The sequence below is a fragment of the Sporothrix schenckii genome (genome assembly GCF_000961545.1).
Source record: "Sporothrix schenckii 1099-18 chromosome Unknown Cont43, whole genome shotgun sequence".
In the NCBI taxonomy this organism is placed as follows: Eukaryota; Fungi; Ascomycota; class Sordariomycetes; order Ophiostomatales; family Ophiostomataceae; genus Sporothrix; species Sporothrix schenckii.
In genome coordinates, this window is record NW_015971144.1 from 1,065,057 (window position 1) to 1,083,198 (window position 18,142).

Genomic DNA, 18,142 nt, shown 5'->3' on the forward strand with positions numbered 1-18,142 from the left:
CATGCTTTCGTCACATGTCTTGCATGTGGGACATGGTACTTTCAAAACAGTGCCGGAGCTTTTTGAGAACATCTGTGATACCGAAAGCATGTGGCACTGTGAAATTGCGTACGCCCTCTCCTTGTCCTTCCAAAGAAGGCCAGGCCATGTGCACTTTTTTTTATTCATGGCCAAACGCGCCAAATATGTCAAAGCCATGCTCCGCCAAGGCCATTGTTGACATATGTCCTCCAAACTGCCCCCCGTTTTACTCCGTACTCCGGACCCCCATTCAGGGGTGGTTGCGAGTGCCGTGCGACAAGTGCGACCAAAGGACGCCGACGACAACGGGGGCAGCGGCTGTGGCTTATGTTGTGGACGGGGGTCAAGGGTGCTGGGCTGGGTGGGCCAACAGAGTTAGGGGAGGCTGTCAGTCCCCATGCCTTTCTTTTGCCAACTATTCTCACTTTGGCTACCTCCAACGACCGGAGTCGAAAATGGTCAAGACGATATTCTGACCCTTTTCGCCCAGCACTCCGCTTCGCATGCATGGAACAATGAATAGAATGAGGGATCTGCAAGAATGGAAAGATGAAATGGAGCAAGCAAGCAACAAATTTAAAACGGCGGGTACGAGGGAAAAGGTGAAAAAGAAAGAAAGAGAAAATGAGAAGAAAGTGGGTGTGCTAACGGAGGGATCGATCTTCTGATACAGATCACGACGCAGCACATCTTCGAAACAAACTATCACGGTCTTTTGCTGGCATCTGGCATGCGTGTCACACGTCTGAATCGGTACAAGGATGGAGCAGTTGGCCATCAGGTCTGGTCCAAAACTGTAGTATACAACACAACACCAAGACTACATATTGCATATCTGTGGCTCGGGAACACGCAGTGACCGTGACATAGCCGTCGTCGTCGTCGTCGTCGTCGCGTCGTCTTCGTTGTGGGTTTGTGTTCGTCACCGCAGATTGCTCATTTTCCATGTCGGGTTCCGCCGTGATTACCAGGACCGGGTATCTTCCATTTCTCGTGGACTCTGTTTTGGGTATGTTGGGGGGTGCCTTCTCTGGATTCTCTAGATCCGCGTTTTTCTTCTTTTGCCTTTCTCTCGTTGGTGTATTCTGTACCACAGTAGGTTTTCGTTTTCTGGTTTGTTCAATGCCCATTGCCCATTGCGGATGCCCACAAAAAAGACAGGTCCCTTCGAAAAGCCACAGGTGCCAGCAGGGAACAGGCCACCGAGAAAATCGACCTGAAACACGTTAAACTCCACATCCCATGTCGCTGGAAGTCGAAAAACAGAAAACGGGTAAAGATGTTCGTTCGCATTTCCTTTTTGGGCTTCAGTGGCCATTGACGGTTCTACATGTAGTATTCTGTACGTCGTATGCCTTTGTTTTCCTTCAGTCACGGAAGTTGCTGAACCGACTCGTACCAGTGCCGAGCAGGATTCGGGGAATCATATCTACATCGTACCTTACCTGTCGCCAAGAGCACAGACTCGACGATGGTTTGTCTTCCTCTTCCTTACCCTCCCACTCTCTATCAGTTTCCGTTTCCTTCTACGCTCTTTTTCATCCATCTTGGAGTTAAAATGATTTTGCCATCTTCAAGGAGCCGATTGTATCGCAGACAACGATGGAAGCAATTTGCCAGGCGGAAAGGACAGTGAGCAAACAGGCAACAGGAGAGTCATCGACGGAGTTGACCGTCTGGAGCGGCGGAAGCATCAGTGCTTTCCTCTCTCCTTTTCTCCTTTTTTGTCGATCTGCCACGCGCGAGGGCACCGACGGAAGAAAAGGAACAAAAAAAGATCGTCGCTGATGTGGTCAGATTGGGATATTCTAGGCGCCGATCTCTTCTTTGCCGGCTTCCACAAATCCAGCCCCAAAACACCGAGAAAGAAAATGGATTCATTTGCTTGTACCCGGCAGCAACTTTGGGTTGTCGTGCAAACAGATTCCTTTTAAGGTGTTTCTGTCGCAGCATGACAGAGGAAAGGACAAGGTCTTCGCTGACATTTGTTTTCCCTGTCATCTTACCCACTCGGCTACTCACATTCTCTATTAATAAAATGGTACCCGCCAGAATATGCCTACCAATAATGCGCTTGTGTTAATCGTGGGCAGCAAATGTCATGGCACTGGAGTATGCTAGAAAACACCTGGAAAATGAACTAGAAGCAATACGACATAGGTATCTGGAGGGCGCATCGTAGGCCCACCTCCTGTTTTTGTCCATACTGTCTCACGTGTATGTCGGATGTCGTAAGACGATATTGATGGGCACCCGTAAATGTCATCTCCTGCCCAATATTTTGGGCAACAATGATCAACGAAGACACCAAAAAGGAAAAAAAAAAAGAAAAGAAAAAAGACGATCCAAAATGACCTGATGGGCGTGCTTTTCTAAAGAATGAACCTACAGCGTCGAACTTTGTCGCCCAAGTGGCATGAGAAACCTCCGTCACATTGCTAGTGGAAGCCAGCGACAGCGACCCTCCTCGCCTAGGTTTTGTTTGCTTTTCAGTGCTCAATAGCGGACTCACTAAGAGGCTAGGAACAATGGGACTCCAAGTGATGGGCCATTTGACTGTGCCCAGACGTACGATGTAGCATTATCTGGTTTTGTCAGGCAGACAGCTTGACACCTCGGCCCACCAAGTGCTGATCAGTATCTTCCCCCCGTCGATTTTGAATTACGCAGCACGACATTAGGAGCTGGAGAACCCGATAAAGTGGCTCCATCTTTTTTGGGTGATTTAAAATGAAGTTTGTTCGATTGCCACGAGGTTTGGTCGGCGTTGCCGTTTTTTCTGAGATGAGCACGGTTGAAGAGAGATCTGTTGAAGATCTATTTTGGTTCGACAGTTTGTGTTATCGGTTCGTGTGTGTTGAAGATTCGTCTCTCACTCAAGCGCGAGGTTTTGGCCGAAATTCATAATGTCTTTACTACCACGCATCCTCTCTGCCGTTGGGCTCTTTAGGGGCATTATTTCCTTTTTTACTTCCTATGTTTGAATTCCATGTACAACATGCGACATTCGGAATAACTTGCTCAACGCCTGGGGCCTGTAGTTGCAACTGAAAGGGATTTCTCCCCTGTGAGACCAGCCTCTTCAACATCCATGTTGCGTGTCTCCATGGCACTGCTTGCCCTTGCCCTTGCCTTGTTATTGTTGTACCCAGACACTCGCGCAGTGCTAGAAGATACCGTCGTAAAAATGTTCGCGGCAGAGGAGGTAGCACTGACGCGACCGCTGACATTGCTAGGGATACAACTGTGATGAGGGGACTGGACACGGGCGGCGGCAAGGCACTGTGTATCATCAGCTTCTCTTCGGGAGTATGTTGTACACTGTGCCCGGTACCGACTCTCAACAGAGATTCCTTTAATGGGGTCCTCTTCGGACACAGTGCAGATACGGAGCCAGACGTTAACGCAGGGCGGTGCAGGGCTACACAGGAGAACGAGTGGCACTTTCTGCAAGAGACAAGCAGTCGTGACCCATAAATGCTCAACAAACGCTCCATGGCCGCTCCATGGCCGCTCCATGGCCCGTTCCCCCGGGATCCCTTACTTCGTCGAGAGACATGTCGAGATGGGGCAGCGAGTCCGTATCCGTACCACGTATCTCACTTCCACAAACGCTTCCGCGCGGGCATGCACGCAAGGCCATGGGTGGCCACGATTGATAAATTTGGAACGTCGTATGCGGGTGTATGATGGGATGCGGGAGCTGAGCGATGTCTGGGTGAGACTGGGGGCGGGCGAACGAGGATAAAGTACGACATAAAGTGTGAGGAGACTTGTCCGTCACATCAAAAAAGAACCAAAGAGAATATCGGGAAGGTGGCCCGCCGGGAAGGTGCCACCTACGTTACTTTCCTTGCGTTGCATTTGGGAAATACGTCGGAGAGAGCTGGTCGTTTGCACCTCCCCAGACATCACTGAACGACAGGGCCGAATTGGAAAAAGCGTAGAAAGTGCGCGTCGACGGGAAACCCCCTAGCATCTGTCACTTACCCATGCAAAGCAGGGAAGGAAGCGAGACGCAGCTGCCTTCCTGGGTTTCGCTTGATGATACGGAGAAGAACAGATGCAGAAAACCTTGACCGAATTGGCAGCTACGGACCAAAGGACGACCCAATTGTCAGCGAGATTGATAGGACACAACTGATACTCCGCACAACTTGGGGAAGGACAAATCGATTGTACCTGGCCACACAGTCCCAGGATTCCGTCACGGGCGGGGCCGCAAGAGGCGGTTACAAGAGGATGCAAAGTATCTTTCTGACAGACATGGTTTCTTTGTTCCTGCCTTGCTCTCTTTTTGGCTCTCCAGGAACGCCAGGAACGCTCCTTCTTCCACAAGTGTGGTATGTTATCAAAGCCAACCCAAACTGGCCGCTCCTTCTCCCCCTGTCCGTCAACGCAAAAGCCCGCAAACTTGCCCCTTCCTCGTAGGGCAATGCAGCCACACTTTCCCAATTCGGCCGCATCTGACGTACGACGTAGTATTTTCCCATTCTCTTGCATGCATCCTTCTCGCGCTCTCTGCGACGTATTTCGCGCCTCGCAGAGTGTTGCTCTCCATCACTTTGTCAGACGCTCATCACCACAACACCTGCCCCACCCCGTCTACCCTCATTCGACGTGCAGCATGATCGAATGGTACGTCTGCTCTGTCCTGTAAGCGAACACTTTGCTATTTCGCGCGCAATTGACGCTTCGCAGTTTACATTGTCGTCGCTTGGACGTCGAACGTGGCTGCTTCGCCAAACCATATGACGTTTTAGACAGGCAGACGGCGCTGTCTCAAATGCGAACGGGCTAATCTGTGAAAAAAGACAAAAGGAACCAACATGCGTGTTGCCCGCCTCCCAACGGCGGCGGTGCCTGGTCACGGCGGCGGCAACATCCATGAGGGTGCGCTCCAATTGCAGGGCCCATTCTCTTTGTTTTGCCAAGTTGGAAGCCACGCAATCCGAGGGCTTTTTCGATCCGTGGTGAGAAGGGACTAGAACAGTGTTGCAAAGGGCCGACTCGGGGTTCTCGCACGGAGACATTGATTCTCTCGTAGCAACCCCTGTCTCCCTTTCCGTTGCAGAGAAGTTCCCTGGCGGTGGCTTCTTTCGTCGCCGGCGTTCCTGGCTGGTCTTCCGCAGCTCCTTCACACTGAGAAACGGCGGCCATTCCCAACGTGGAAAACAGGATTGCAACTAACACGACACCAGCCAGCGAGCTAGTCTCCCTTAGGCGTAGCCTTTCCCCAGTTTTCCAAAGCTTCTAAGCAGGGGGTATCTGCTGTCTAGCATGTTGCAACCTTGGGTGGGGGAGAAAGGAGCAAAAAAGAGAGGAAGGTTGGTTCCATCATGTCGGTCGTTTTCTGGTCTCTCCTCTCGCTTCACAGGCCAGCGGTGTTGTTAGCAGGCCGTTGTTGGCAACAGCCTCAGAACTGCCTTGTCTCACGGAAGCTCGTTTCCATCAAGTCTCACAACAACCCCCTGGAGGCTTCCACTGCGCAGAAGAACTCTGCAGAGTAGAATACAGTCCAGGCAAAAGGGCCCTTCGCTTCTCCTTTCGTCGTCGATCACTTCCTTCTTCTTCGTGGCTTTTGTTTTTGAAACAGGGACCTTTCTCAATGGAGCTCTGATTTCTCGTCAACCGCTTGTTCTTCAACCACTGCCGCCGCTACATAGAGCCAAAAGACCCTGCTCTCCCCATGGCTAGCATGTCCTTTGCTTTGGCTTTGCGTCCTCGCATCTGCTTTCATCCCCTTGCAATTCATGTCTCCTCGCCTCATGCTCATGTTCGCTTCCCCTCATCGCGAACCCAATGCCGCGGTTGTCGCCGCCGGCGGTCCTTCGGCCCATCATTGCATCTGCCCTTTTCCTCCTCATGTGTTTGTCATTGAAAAGAAAGAGCAGCAGAGTATTTTTCGCATGTGGTGTTGTCTGTTGGCACAATCGAGCCATCCTTGTGATGTCCTCCTTGTATACTTGTTTCGACATATTTTTGTACGTGGCCATACCTACATCGCAGCTTCACTACATTTTTATTGGGCGCTGAAGAGCGATGTCGTACGGAGTGAGATATCTTGCCCAGTGGAAGGTATGACTTCGTTGTGTATTATCTCTTTTTATCACCACTTTTGTTCGCTGCGCACAGGCGCTGGAGAAGCAGCGCACGTCCAGTCCAGCCGCTAAATTTGACTTGACCAACAGAGGGCTCAACACGGTTCGTTCAGCAAACAACAACGACGATCCACAGAAACGCGACCCAGAAGCAACCCTGGAACTGGCAAGGATAGTCAAGGATAGAAAAGAGAAAGGACAAAATAAAAACGAGAAAGAAAGAGCAAGGGTAAGGAAGAAAAAGGGCACAGGAGTGAGAAACACGGCCCACCGTTAGCGTTCTCCGTCTCGAAGACCACCCCCCTCCCCCAGTCTCTCTCTCCCTTTCCTCTTTCAAGACACCCCCCAAGCCACCGACTGCCTGGACTACCACCACCTCTCCGCAAACCGTTTCTGTACCACTTATTTACGGAGCAGTCTTGTCACCCAGTGGACTCTTTTTATTTTTCACCCAAAAACGGCCGTCTTCCCTCACGACCAAGCTTGCTTCCCTTGCTCTTATTCTCTTCCTTTTCTCTCTCATACTTCGATCTCAGCATTGCATATTTACACGTCGACCTGATACTTCGCCACTCATTAAGTTTTTTACTTCAGTCATTCTCTATATACACGCCGCCGATCTCACAACTTCGTTCACAACATCTTCGTAACCCTTTCTCTCTTTCAACAGCACGACGCCGGCACTATCTGTACGACGACAACACGACGACAACAAGTGCGATAATAACCGGCGGCTTCAGTCTCAAATGCACCAGCTTCCCTTTTGATATATTGACATCAACGGCACATACTCACCCAGACACCGCCATGCCTTCTTCCATCAACCGTTCAGGTAGCATCTCGGAGCTGCTGGAGCCCGCCATGGAAGGCCCTCCATCGCCAGAGACACTCCGGGCCATCAGCAACCAGATGCGACTTGCTTCGACCACGGACAAGCACCAGAGCCAACAGAGCCAACAGAGCTACCAAAGCCACCAAAGCCACCACAGCCGCGAAAGCCACCAGACAACCTCTTCCGGATCGTCGTCGCTGCGGTCACTGACGTCCGTGGACCGTCCATCGTGGGACAAGTCCTTTGACAACAGCTCCAGCCTCTCGCGCAAGTCCTCTAGCCGGTCAACAAGCAGCACAGCACCCCGTGACCGTCATGAAAGTGTGCAGATTTTCGGCAAGAATATCTTCGGCAAGCGTGGCATATTGCGTCGAGAGAGCAGCGCGCCGAGCTCATCCAACAGCTCGCTCCATTCAGCCGAGCTGCCTTTCGAGAAGGGGATCGCCATCTCGTCGCCGCCCCCGCCACCATTGCCTGCCGCTTCGTCAAACGCGCTGCCTACAAGCAACGCGATGCCGTCTTTCTTCAGCCGTCGGCGAGCAGCAAACAAGTCGGGCCCGCCTATCGAGGACCTGGATGGACGCCGCCGTCTTCAAATCTCAGGACCGTACAACTTCCAGCACTTGACGCACACCCATAAAGAGCAACTCCCCAACCTGCAAAGAGGTAGCCGCGTTGCCCTGCAGTCCGAATTCGCCTTGTCGCAGTCTGCCGCGCCCCCCGTTGACGGTAAGCTGCTGGGCATCCAGGCCGAGAGCCTGCACTTTCCCAACTTCTCGTCGGAAACCCTGCCCATCGACGAGGATGCCGTTCTTGCCACGGTTCCGCGGCGGTCGGTTATGCGGCCACATGCAGCGTCCGTCTCGTCGGTCTACCCTCCGCCGCAGCTCAACTACACCAAGTCCCAGGACCAGCTGCGGATTCCGCCACCGCGGCCACCACGATCGCCTGCTGAGGCGTCGTCCTTCTCTCCTCCAATCCCGCCCCCTCGGTTTTCGAGCCGGGCCTCTCTCCGCCCTGGAGATTTGGACTCGATGGCGACCAGCCCTCCCCGGATGGAGCGTCCACGCACAAGCGGCGGTTTCCGCCAGCCAACGCCCTCGGTACACCCGTATGCGGATATGCCGCGCCCACCTCTGATGCACTCGCATTCGTACTCGGCGGACACGAACGTGCCCTCATTTGTGGACACACGCCGCTTCTCACAGATGCCAGAGGTGTTTATCCCTCCCTCAGCTGTTGCCGCTACCACTACTGCCGCCACCTCCCCGTCGGCCACACCCGACGACTCGAACTGGCCCCTGGCTGCCCCGGCAGCCGCCTCCGCCTCCACGTCTACGTTTGACATCCTGCCTGGTGTTCCGGAGGAAGAGGAGCAAGTGTACAACCAGCGTAACAGCGTGCGCAAGTCGCGCATGAGCGTAGCAAGCAACAGGTCGTCCCTGCGCAAGAGCCACTCGCTGCCACTTCTTCAACAGTTCCCTGTGCCACAGTCGTCCAATGTCCAGCGCCCGCCGAGCGCGGCATCCGATACCTTGGGCCGCTTCGACCTCATAGCTGCGCAGCGGTTGATGCGCGAGGAGAGCCAGCCTCATAACGACGATGACGACTCGTTTGCCAAGGCCAACTGGGAGGACGACATCGATTACTGCTACGAGCACGAGATTGAGGCCGATTGCGAATACGCTTGGGACCGCCCCTCCATGGATCTTTCTCGCGAGGAGGCTCTTGCAGGTGTGTCTGTCCACGAGAACAACAAGGATGGTCATGCGGTCATCCACGCCTCCAAGACGGCGGCCATGGCACACGCCTCGCCGCATCTGCTGAGCCCCGGCTGCTTTGACATGCCGGCTCTCAGCCCGGCCAGCCAGTCCTCGATGGTCTCCATGAACGAGGCTGTGACGCCCACGGCTCTGTCCATGCGCCGGCCGCCTGGCCTGACGATCCAGACCGGTGCGCCGGAGGAGGACGCGCTGCGGCCGATGCAGCGGTTCTTCCACGGCCGCAGCGGGTCACGCGGCTCGCGTGCGTCGAGCTTCAAGGAATCGCACGGCTTCAATCTCTCGCCGAGCCTGTTTATCCCCGGCAACGACAACTACGAGCAGTTCCGCCCGCCGGTTCGCGGTGCGCCCGTCGGCTTCGCCATCGGTGCGGAAGAGGAGGACGAGATGCCGACATACGTGGAGTCCACGATGACCATGAACAAGTCGATGCTTTTCATCCCGGCGCGCACGAGTGCATCGACGACAGCCAGCCACGAGTCCCGCGACTCCGTCCTGTCCGACCGGCACATCTCGGCCAACTCCACGGCGACGGATCTTACCCGCCTGACCATGAGCACTGCCTCGATCGAGGACCTCATGTACAAGAAGGACCTCGAGGTCCCTCAGATCTAAGCAGTGACATGCACATTCGACACCAAATCCAAAAATAAAAAAAATAAGAATTAAAAAAATAAAAACGTCTCTTGATGAGACCAAAGACGATGGAGCATGTTGCGCAAGCCGCTGTATGCCAACTCCACGAACGCTACCTTTTCTCATTTTGTACCTGAGCCCCTTTGCCGGTGTCATCGGCACAAGTCACTCTTTACAACGCACTCAAAAGCCACCGTCTTCTACTTTCATTGCACTTTCCTTGATACCTTTTTGTTGTTCCCTTTTTGTTACGTTTTTCAGGTTTTGCCTCATCTCATGGGTGTCTTTTTTCATGGCATTTGCATCGCCAGGGGGTAGGCTTGCCCCGCGACAGCAATTGGTCAGCATCATTATCTGGGTATATTTTGGCTTCCCTTTCTGTCGTTTCTGGTTGTCGTTTCTTCTTTTTCGTTTATAGATTTTCTTTTTAGAGTCGCCCTATACCTTCATCACGGTATCTCTTCTGGCGGCCGCAACGTTTCACGACCCCCAATTGTTGTTACTACTACGCAATCTCATTCCAACTACCATCACTGTCCTTTTATATAACAACATCAAATTTTCCTTATCTTCTCATTTTCTGTACTTGCAAAAAAAATTGGGGCGTCCTATTTCTTATGTTGTCCTTTCAACTAGAGTGACAGGACGCTATTATTACAGCCTCAATAACCAAGCTGTAAATTTCAAATATCAAACCAAACTTTCACAAAACAGCCGCCTGTTTATATGTAAACACATTCATCTACAGGGGTATCCAAATACGGTGACGTTCAAATAAACTTTGTTGAGCGAATGTGGTGTAAGGCTGGCGTCCTTGGAATACTGGGAGACGTTAAACCGATGAATCTTCACGTTCAAACTACATTCCTTTTGTATTTACACTCCCCCCCCCCCGCTACTATGGGCACAGCATATGCTCTGTCCATTCCACTGACTGGGCCCGTCGAGCCGCCGGACTTGTCCCTCCAGTCAACTTACCACCGTGGCCAATGCACGTGTGTTGGAAAAGTCTTGTCCTTTTTAAACCCGATACAGTTGGGGTCTTGTAGACGAAAGCGACCTGGCCCAAGAGCTGTACCGGTGAGGCGGCTCAGCATCCACATCGCAGTGATACTTTTTGCCTATTGTATGTTGCCAGTATTGACAACTGTGAGAATGGAAAAGAAGGCTATGGTCACGGCCGGAAATTCTGCTATTTTCAAACCCCCGCGCTGAGGAATTGGCAGACGGATCGTGAAATTGTCGCCAGGATAGTGTGAAGCCCACCTGCAGAGACACGTTTGCCTGGAATACTACGCCGTCCATTGGTTTTAGGGACAGAGAGTGGGTCTTGAGAAATGAAGAGTGGTGGGTACATGTAGAGACGGTTTGCGGGTGGTGCCGAGAAAGGGAGAGGACCTGAAGCCGGTGGGAGGCGAAATGCAACAAGGGAGAGAAGTACTACGGCAGTGCGTGAGGAGCTGGATTTTGATTTGCCAATCGTAAAATGTGCCGTGCATCCAATGAGAATTGTCTTTGATGTTGTGGCTGGCCTGGAGTATACGAGCTGCAAAAAAAAGGAAAGGGGAGTTTGGGCATGGAAACAAAAAAGTGATGTGTCATCGAGGCAAATGATGCAGCGAAAGAGAAAAAGAAGCCCATCACAATTTGCGTCGTGCCCGAGGCAGCTGAAAGCGAGACGTCTTTCAGACACACATACACACAAGAGGGCAAAGCACACACACGGGGTACCACCGGTCGCCTTCTTTTTGCGTACAGAATGTAATATTTCAAGGTTTACGAGTGCGTCGGAGATGGCTCTCACTTTTTTTCCAGCTTCTCTATCCACACGACTAGGCACTTGTACAGGCCGTTTGCCATTTGGCAAGGGATGCAGCTCAGCCAGACAGGGCTTGAATTTTCCGCTGGCAGTCTGGGGAGGAATCCGGATGGACGCCGATCTTTTCAGATCTGCGTTTGTTTTCCTTTTCTGGGGTCATCCCACGCCACATTGGCAGCCTCGTTCTTGAGCCTATATCTGACCGTATTGTTTTGTACTCTGTAGACGCACCGCACCTCTTCTTGCTTTCGTTCACTTTATGGCTCAAAGTTGTGACTTGTTCGTTCTACTTTCAGAGGAAGATGCTCCCCCGAAACAGCACCTCCATAGGAAACGTAAAAGTAGCCAACGAGTTAACTCGTGAGATTTTGAGCTTGGTGCTCCCATTCCCCTATGTGTTTTACCCACCCATGCTTTCGCTTCAACATCCGGCTCCCGTGTAGCCAGTAGCGTTCATCGGAGAATTATAATGTAACAATAAAAGGCTGCCTGCAGTGATACGATGGACGATAAACGACAAGCGCCGGGAACACGGTAGATGCAACCGCAAAAGACTGTGTCTACCGTACCGCACAAGGGGTTGAGCAGGGTGGCTTTCAATACTATTCGCCCACTTTGCGACGCAGATTTACGCAAGCAGCGAATAAGAAATTCCATAGCCGTCTGAGTTGAAGTCTGGTGACGGTTTTGCAGAGTCTATATCCTGCACGCAGCGAAAATCAGAGAGAACAAGAAACGAAATAAACAAACATAAAAACGACGTGGAGCTAATATAAACCGAGTTTGTGACATGAATGCGCACACAGCGCGTGGTGGGCAATAAAAAACAATGTGGCAGAAAGCCATTCTGCACTCCGTATGTTGTAATCCATACAGAGTGAACAAATGACGAAATGGGGAAGAGGGTTCTCTTTACGAGTAGTCTGCCATCCCGTACCGTACAGACCGATCCTCATCAGTTCCCCTCAAAAAGACGAAGCAAAGGCGGAGGTGAACGCATGCGGTGATCCAAATGAGAAAGGCTTGGTAACCTGATTTCCATTTTCGGCCCCCACCTTCTGTTGGCAATGGGGCGCCTGCACCCCAAAGAAGAAAACATAAATAGTCTTTGCCAGAAACAGAAATAGAGAGCCCATCCATGTCAAACCGAATCCAGCTCAGCAAGGCCTCCTTTGACCACCCGCCTTCTCTGTCGTGATTCGTCGATGGTTGTACTGGAAAGGGCGGATACAACACCCGAGTCTCCAAGAGAGGGCCTGTTGAGCTGAATGTAAGCGAATGCACGAGTGGATTTTCATTCTTTTCGTTCTCATTTTGTCTTTTTGCCGAAAAGAATGTGCATCCGACACTGTTGTAATTGGCAGGAACTGCAGACCGGTGTGTATTGATGGTGGGCTGGCAGTGTGCATCTTTACCACTTTTGGCGATATCACACTGCAGTTCGTCTCCCACGAGACGTCCACAGGACAAGGGGCATGCCGAATCTGGACGTCCTATAGCTAAACCGGAGGCCTCTAGGCTCGGCTCTTTGGGACCAGACCGCCAGATCTTCATAAACTGAGATCCGGCAGTGACCCAAGACGTCATAGGTTAGCAATGTAGTTTAACGGGCTGCAGGAGGCGAAACTCGTCTTCTCGCTCTCGCTTCTCCAGTCTGTCTCCCCTCCCCCTTTATTTTCATACAAGACACAACCGAATAATAGAGCCAGTTCCGCCGTGTTATTGATGAAGACAAGTTGTTTGCATTACAATACCGTTATTTTCTCGTAATTTGCTGGGGATGAAAACAAACATGAAAGAAATTCGGTGACCTAAGGCTAGACTTATTTCCCAGCGTCTCAAGCGGAAGCTCGATTAATCATGTTAACGTGAGGGGGGGATCAAATATGGTCAAGGCTGTGATCACCCACACCAACACATAAGGTGCCATATTTTCTGCACTGATGTCTGCGTTTTTGTCCTAGACAGGCTCCATCACGGAGGCTAAGCGAGAAAACGAGAGACAGAGGCAAGATTATGCAGGAAAATGGAGCACTCTGCCCACCATCTTTCTTTCTCCTCAGGTTCCTTTTATTTGTCTGTCACCAACCCTGCCTTGTCTCACTTGTCTGGGGGGACCTGTTGTGTGATACCTTGTTGTCCTCTGCAGGTACATTGTGGGAAAACACCAATGGACAGGACCACCACACACTGAGCCGGCCGAAATACCGCATCAAAGCAGTCTCTTGGACCACAGTACATGTCTACCTGTATCACTTGGCCAGTCAAATGAAGACTCAGCAGCAACGGCAGAGTCAAGATCAGGTGTCAACACAAACAGGAGGGTATCGTTCTCATAGTGGAGGGCACACTTTTTGAAAACGAGAGACGAAGGGGTGGAGGGGAAAGGCCCGCATCATAAATCAGACGAGAGTGGGAATTTTACAGCACAAGGCAAGGATGGCTTTCTGTCAAAGTCGCATTTTTTTCGGCATATGTCTGTCACTCGCTGGCTAGTCCCCAGCTGCTCTCCGCAGACAAAAACAGACAACGTAGTATTCGGTCTCTTAGCCGAATGCCTTCCAGCTGGGATGGTCAGAGACGCAACGATAGCCGCCGAAACGTCTCGCGATGTGCAGCTTGTGACAATGACACATTAGGAAATAAAATGACGAGGCAGAAGCTTGATGCGTCCCGATGAAGAAGAAATCTACTGTGTCCTTTATTTTTCCATATAATTTATAGGCACAGATAGTCGGTGGCGTAGGCTTGCTCTTGTCTTATGGCTGTCGTGTTTTCCGTTGACTTTAGTTGTGTGTATATCCCCTCTCTGCTTCTCTTTGGTAATGGTAACGGCAATCCTCGAGCTGGTTAGTTTGGTTAAAGAATATGACTAGCTGGATCTTCGTTTTTTTTTTTTTTTTTTCAATTTTATTTCACAAAAAAAAAGGAAGACACAGCTCCTTCAGACCAATACCCGCAAATAGCACTTGTATGCCAACACCAGTGACAGCCTCTTCCGCCGTGGGTCTAGAAGCGAGGCGAACTGTGATAATGGTGTAGAGTCTCGGATGATTTCTTGATGGGCGTTCTCAAACAGCTTTCTGGTTAGAAGTAGGCCTTGTGACCCTTGCTTTATTTCTTTCTGTCCCTATACAGCGACTCGAACGGTGCCCAGCGTTGGGTAGGATCTTCGGACACGGCCCTTGCTCCCTCCGCGGGTACAGGTGTTGGTGAATATGCGTTTTCTCGAGACACTGTCTTGGTCCACCATGGATACATAAGAGTAGACAGAGGGAAAGAAGCTTACAGTCTAGAAGATGAACGAAAGTTGATCACAAACAACATTTTCCGCCAACTCGCTCTGGAAACTACCATGAACAACGAGCAGCAGAGCAATTCTTCCGAGCAATACTTTGCACCAATCGGTGGAGAGGGCCAGGTGAGTCGAATGCCATGTCGAGAGAATCTTCTAAAATCCTACAAGGTGCTCGCTATCGTTTGGAAGGAAGTGTAATATTGTTCATGGCTAATTTCAACACCATTCAGATCACAACTCCTGATGATGTGGCCATGATCGACTCGGGGGGAATACACGAGGGCATGTTCAGTTTTCCAGCAGACATGCAACTGGACATGGGAACAGACGCTCATTCCCAGGCCGGCCATGACTGGCACCAATCCGGGCAATACATGGCTTTTGCAAGTCCCGTGTCTGCGACAAGCCTGGCTGATGCCTCGTGGAGCAGTTCTGGATACATTCCTTATGGTGAACAGTATACCGGAGCTCCTGTGGAGGCTGAGCCAACATTGTTTGAGCGCGGATATGCACCGTCCTCAAATTGGGATGACGCGGTGCCGTACTCGTCTGACTGGAACGCGCATGATACGCCCAGTGGACAGGACTCAGAACATGGCGCGGCTTCGTCCCGGTCGGGAACAGGGCACGGTAGCGCGCGGATGTCTCCAGTGGACATGAGGCCTGGCGCAAAGACACCAACCTCTTTCACCTCGACAAGCAGTGGGGGGCGCTACTCCACGGCGCATACGGGAATCGCGGATATCAACGCACAAAGAGGCGCTTCTGTGGGCAGCGGGTCCATTGCTACCCCCGAAACGGGCCACAAGCGACACTCGCCTGCAAGCAAGAAAGGCAAGGCAAAACAAAAGCCGCCGCAAAGCCGTCGGCCAAACAACAAAGCTGGAGCGGTGCCAGCTCCTTCGGCATTGTCAATGGCGAGTAGCTCTGGGGGGGATAGCCTTTCGAGCGGTGATCCGAGCTTACGCGGGGCTCTTGCTCCCCAGTCATCAACGACAAGTCGCAACGTTGAGCCACCCGCTGAGAAGCAAAGCAGAAAGAGGTCACGAGGCTCGCAGAATATCATGGAGAAGCAGTACCGGAACCGGCTGAATGCCCGGTTTGAAGACTTGATGAATGCTCTGCCACCAGAGAGTCTGCGGTCTCCGGCGACTGTTTTTAGATACAGCAGCGCAACCGCGGTGACGGCGAATGCTGCTGAACGGCAGGCGAGCAAGGGCGAGGTGTTGGAGCTTGCTCGGAAGCATATCCAGCGCCTCGAACAGCAGAGAGATGATCTGAAGCGCGAGCGAGACGAACTCCAGGATACCTCGCAGAGACTGCAGAAAATATATGCCAGCCAGTCATCTGAACATGGGCAAACAAGCGAGAGGGCAGCTGACCGTGATGACGACAATGAAGACAATGAAGAGGAGGACGACGGAGTTTAAGGGTGCAGAGCGGGATGTCACCCAGTAGATCAGGCCATATACGGAGTAGTTGTTGCTTGTCGATGCTATGCATGGCCTGGCATTGGCAACTCGGCTTTTGACCCTTGCTGAGTCTATTTCGAATACAGGAAAGATAGGATGGAAACATTATTGATAGCCGAAGACATGCACATACAGACCAGCAGGAGGGCAACACCACCCGTCGGGGTTCCAAGGTTGTAACATTTAAGACTTGTTCTTCCACGAATTTGAAGTTGGAAGTGACCGCTGATGTGGCGGCCTCCAATGTATAACAATCGACTGCCAACGACGAGAACTTGGGATAGGGTGAGAACAAGTAGAAAAACAATAAGTGACGAGAGAAAAAGAGCCGTAAAGCAGACCAAGACCGAAACCGAAACTCCTGTGCCCTGAGAGGTATCAAACCCATACAAATGATAAAAAAGGGGAAAAGAAACGAAAAACGAACGAAACGAAAGCCATATAGCACCCTCCCATATATTACCCGACGAACCGATTTTTGTGTTGGGCCCATTCCTTGGTCCTCCCTTTCGCCCATGTCTTTCACCACGGCGACTGCAAAGAAGAAAGCAAAATAAAAAGAAAAAGAAAACGAAAAAAAAACGAGGACAGGATCTAGTACTGGCCACCGGCACCCCACAGGCCTCGTATTCTCCGCGCCAGCCAAATGTCGCGACGCATGATGGTGACACGGCGCGCGTGGATGGCGCAGAGGTTGGTGTCTTCAAAGAGGTGGACCAAGAAAGCCTCGGCGGCTTCTTGCAGCGCGAGGATGGCTTGCGACTGCCACCGCATGCCCTCGTCGACGGGCCGCACGCTCAGCGCAATTTCGCGGACCTAATTGCTGTTTGTTAGTACGGGCCACGATCAACGGGGGAAGACGAGCGCAGGCTTGCGCTTGAGCGTCTGGCACGAGAGGGAGAGACACCACCTACCACACGGGCAAAGGGGAGCTTGAGGAGGAGCAGGTCGGTGCTGCTCTGGTACTTGCGGATCTCGCGGAGGGCCAGCGTGCCGGGACGGTAGCGGCGCTGTTTTCTTTGGGGGACAGGGTCACCGGCTGTGTATGCATGTGTTAGTTTGCGCCTTGGTGGGTTCCGGGTCTTGGGTCGTGCTCGTGTTGTGCAACTTACGCTGCACATTGGACGTCCGCGCCGGTTTCTTGACGCCGCCTGTTGACGGACGGCCGGGGCGCTTGCCAGCAGTTCGCGCTGCTGCCGACTGTTTCGGAGCCATAGTGTATTTTGTCAAGTAGATGGTGGGGTGATCGCCAGGTATGGGCGCGGACAATATCGCAGTGTCGCGTGGGGTGTGAAGGACGAAAACGAGAGATCGGACCGTTCTTGTCGCAAAGAACAAGGAGAAGCGCAAGAGATTGTGAGATAGCAGGCGAAACGCGCGAGAGCAAAAGGCTTTTATTTTTATTTGGCGAAGCTTTCTTTTGGCGAAGCTCAGGAATGTATGCGCAAAAATATCTGAAGCTCGAGGAGAGATCGTGAACAGCTGTCAACTGGCAAAAATATGAAGGCGAAGCCGAAACGTTGAGGAGAATGAAACGAAGATGAAATGCGAAAGAATGCAAGGCGGTGGTTCAAGAAATAGACGTATTCGAGAACAAGAAGGTATTGAAAGTCTGTAGAATTAAAATTAAAATTTCTTTTGACGAGAGAAAGGAAAGAACGGATAAGGGGGGTTCCCTCGAGATTATACTTGACATGGGGGGGATCGAGGGAACAAACACTTGAAATCAAAGAAATTGTGGTGGCTGGCGATGGCCGCATTCCGCATTCTCCATAGCGACCGTCGCGCGCGGCGCAACGCGTTGGACGACGACTAGCGCGTAAAGTGAAATGGAAAGTTGACTAAGCCGTGAAATTGGACACCAGCCACATTTCACTCAGCCACAAGCGCCAGTGCCAAAAGCCACGCAGCGTTTGGCAGAGGACCCTGCCCGCAAGGCCCCTCCACAGACACCCCCTAGCTCAGGGCCTAGAGGCGGGACGTCTCCGGTCGCCATGCGATCTCGCTGGCATACTGGTTACTAATTGGGGAAGCGGACCTTAATATGGCCATTCATATACGACATTCGTAATACAGTTCAACTGCCAACAAAAGGCCACCTCAACGTCAGCGATACTCGCCGTACATAAATCAACACACTCGCCCACATTGCATCCGCTGCCGATTCCTCCAGCATTGACTT

At 51.9% G+C, this 18,142-nt stretch overlaps 4 protein-coding genes across 4 annotated transcripts; 2 read left to right on the forward strand and 2 right to left on the reverse strand.

Moving 5' to 3' along the window:
• Positions 1-3,042: 3,042 nt before the first annotated feature.
• Positions 3,043-3,540, reverse strand: SPSK_02799 (uncharacterized protein; the record flags this gene model as incomplete). Its single annotated transcript, XM_016729664.1, has 1 exon — positions 3,043-3,540. The coding sequence occupies one exon, from the start codon at positions 3,538-3,540 to the stop codon at positions 3,043-3,045; it is 498 nt and encodes a 165-aa protein (XP_016589085.1).
• Positions 3,541-6,929: 3,389 nt separating this feature from the next.
• Positions 6,930-9,350, forward strand: SPSK_02261 (pak-box/p21-Rho-binding protein; the record flags this gene model as incomplete). Its single annotated transcript, XM_016729134.1, has 1 exon — positions 6,930-9,350. The coding sequence occupies one exon, from the start codon at positions 6,930-6,932 to the stop codon at positions 9,348-9,350; it is 2,421 nt and encodes an 806-aa protein (XP_016589086.1).
• A 5,195-nt stretch (positions 9,351-14,545) lies between these two features.
• On the forward strand, positions 14,546-15,918 carry SPSK_02516 (uncharacterized protein; the record flags this gene model as incomplete). Its single annotated transcript, XM_016729385.1, has 2 exons — positions 14,546-14,611; positions 14,719-15,918. The coding sequence occupies 2 exons, from the start codon at positions 14,546-14,548 to the stop codon at positions 15,916-15,918; spliced, it is 1,266 nt and encodes a 421-aa protein (XP_016589087.1).
• Positions 15,919-16,554: 636 nt separating this feature from the next.
• On the reverse strand, positions 16,555-17,175 carry SPSK_02766 (histone H3-like centromeric protein A; the record flags this gene model as incomplete). The annotated part of the gene is made up of 3 exons (XM_016729631.1): positions 16,555-16,776; positions 16,875-16,999; positions 17,073-17,175. The coding sequence occupies 3 exons, from the start codon at positions 17,173-17,175 to the stop codon at positions 16,555-16,557; spliced, it is 450 nt and encodes a 149-aa protein (XP_016589088.1).
• Positions 17,176-18,142: the final 967 nt, after the last annotated feature.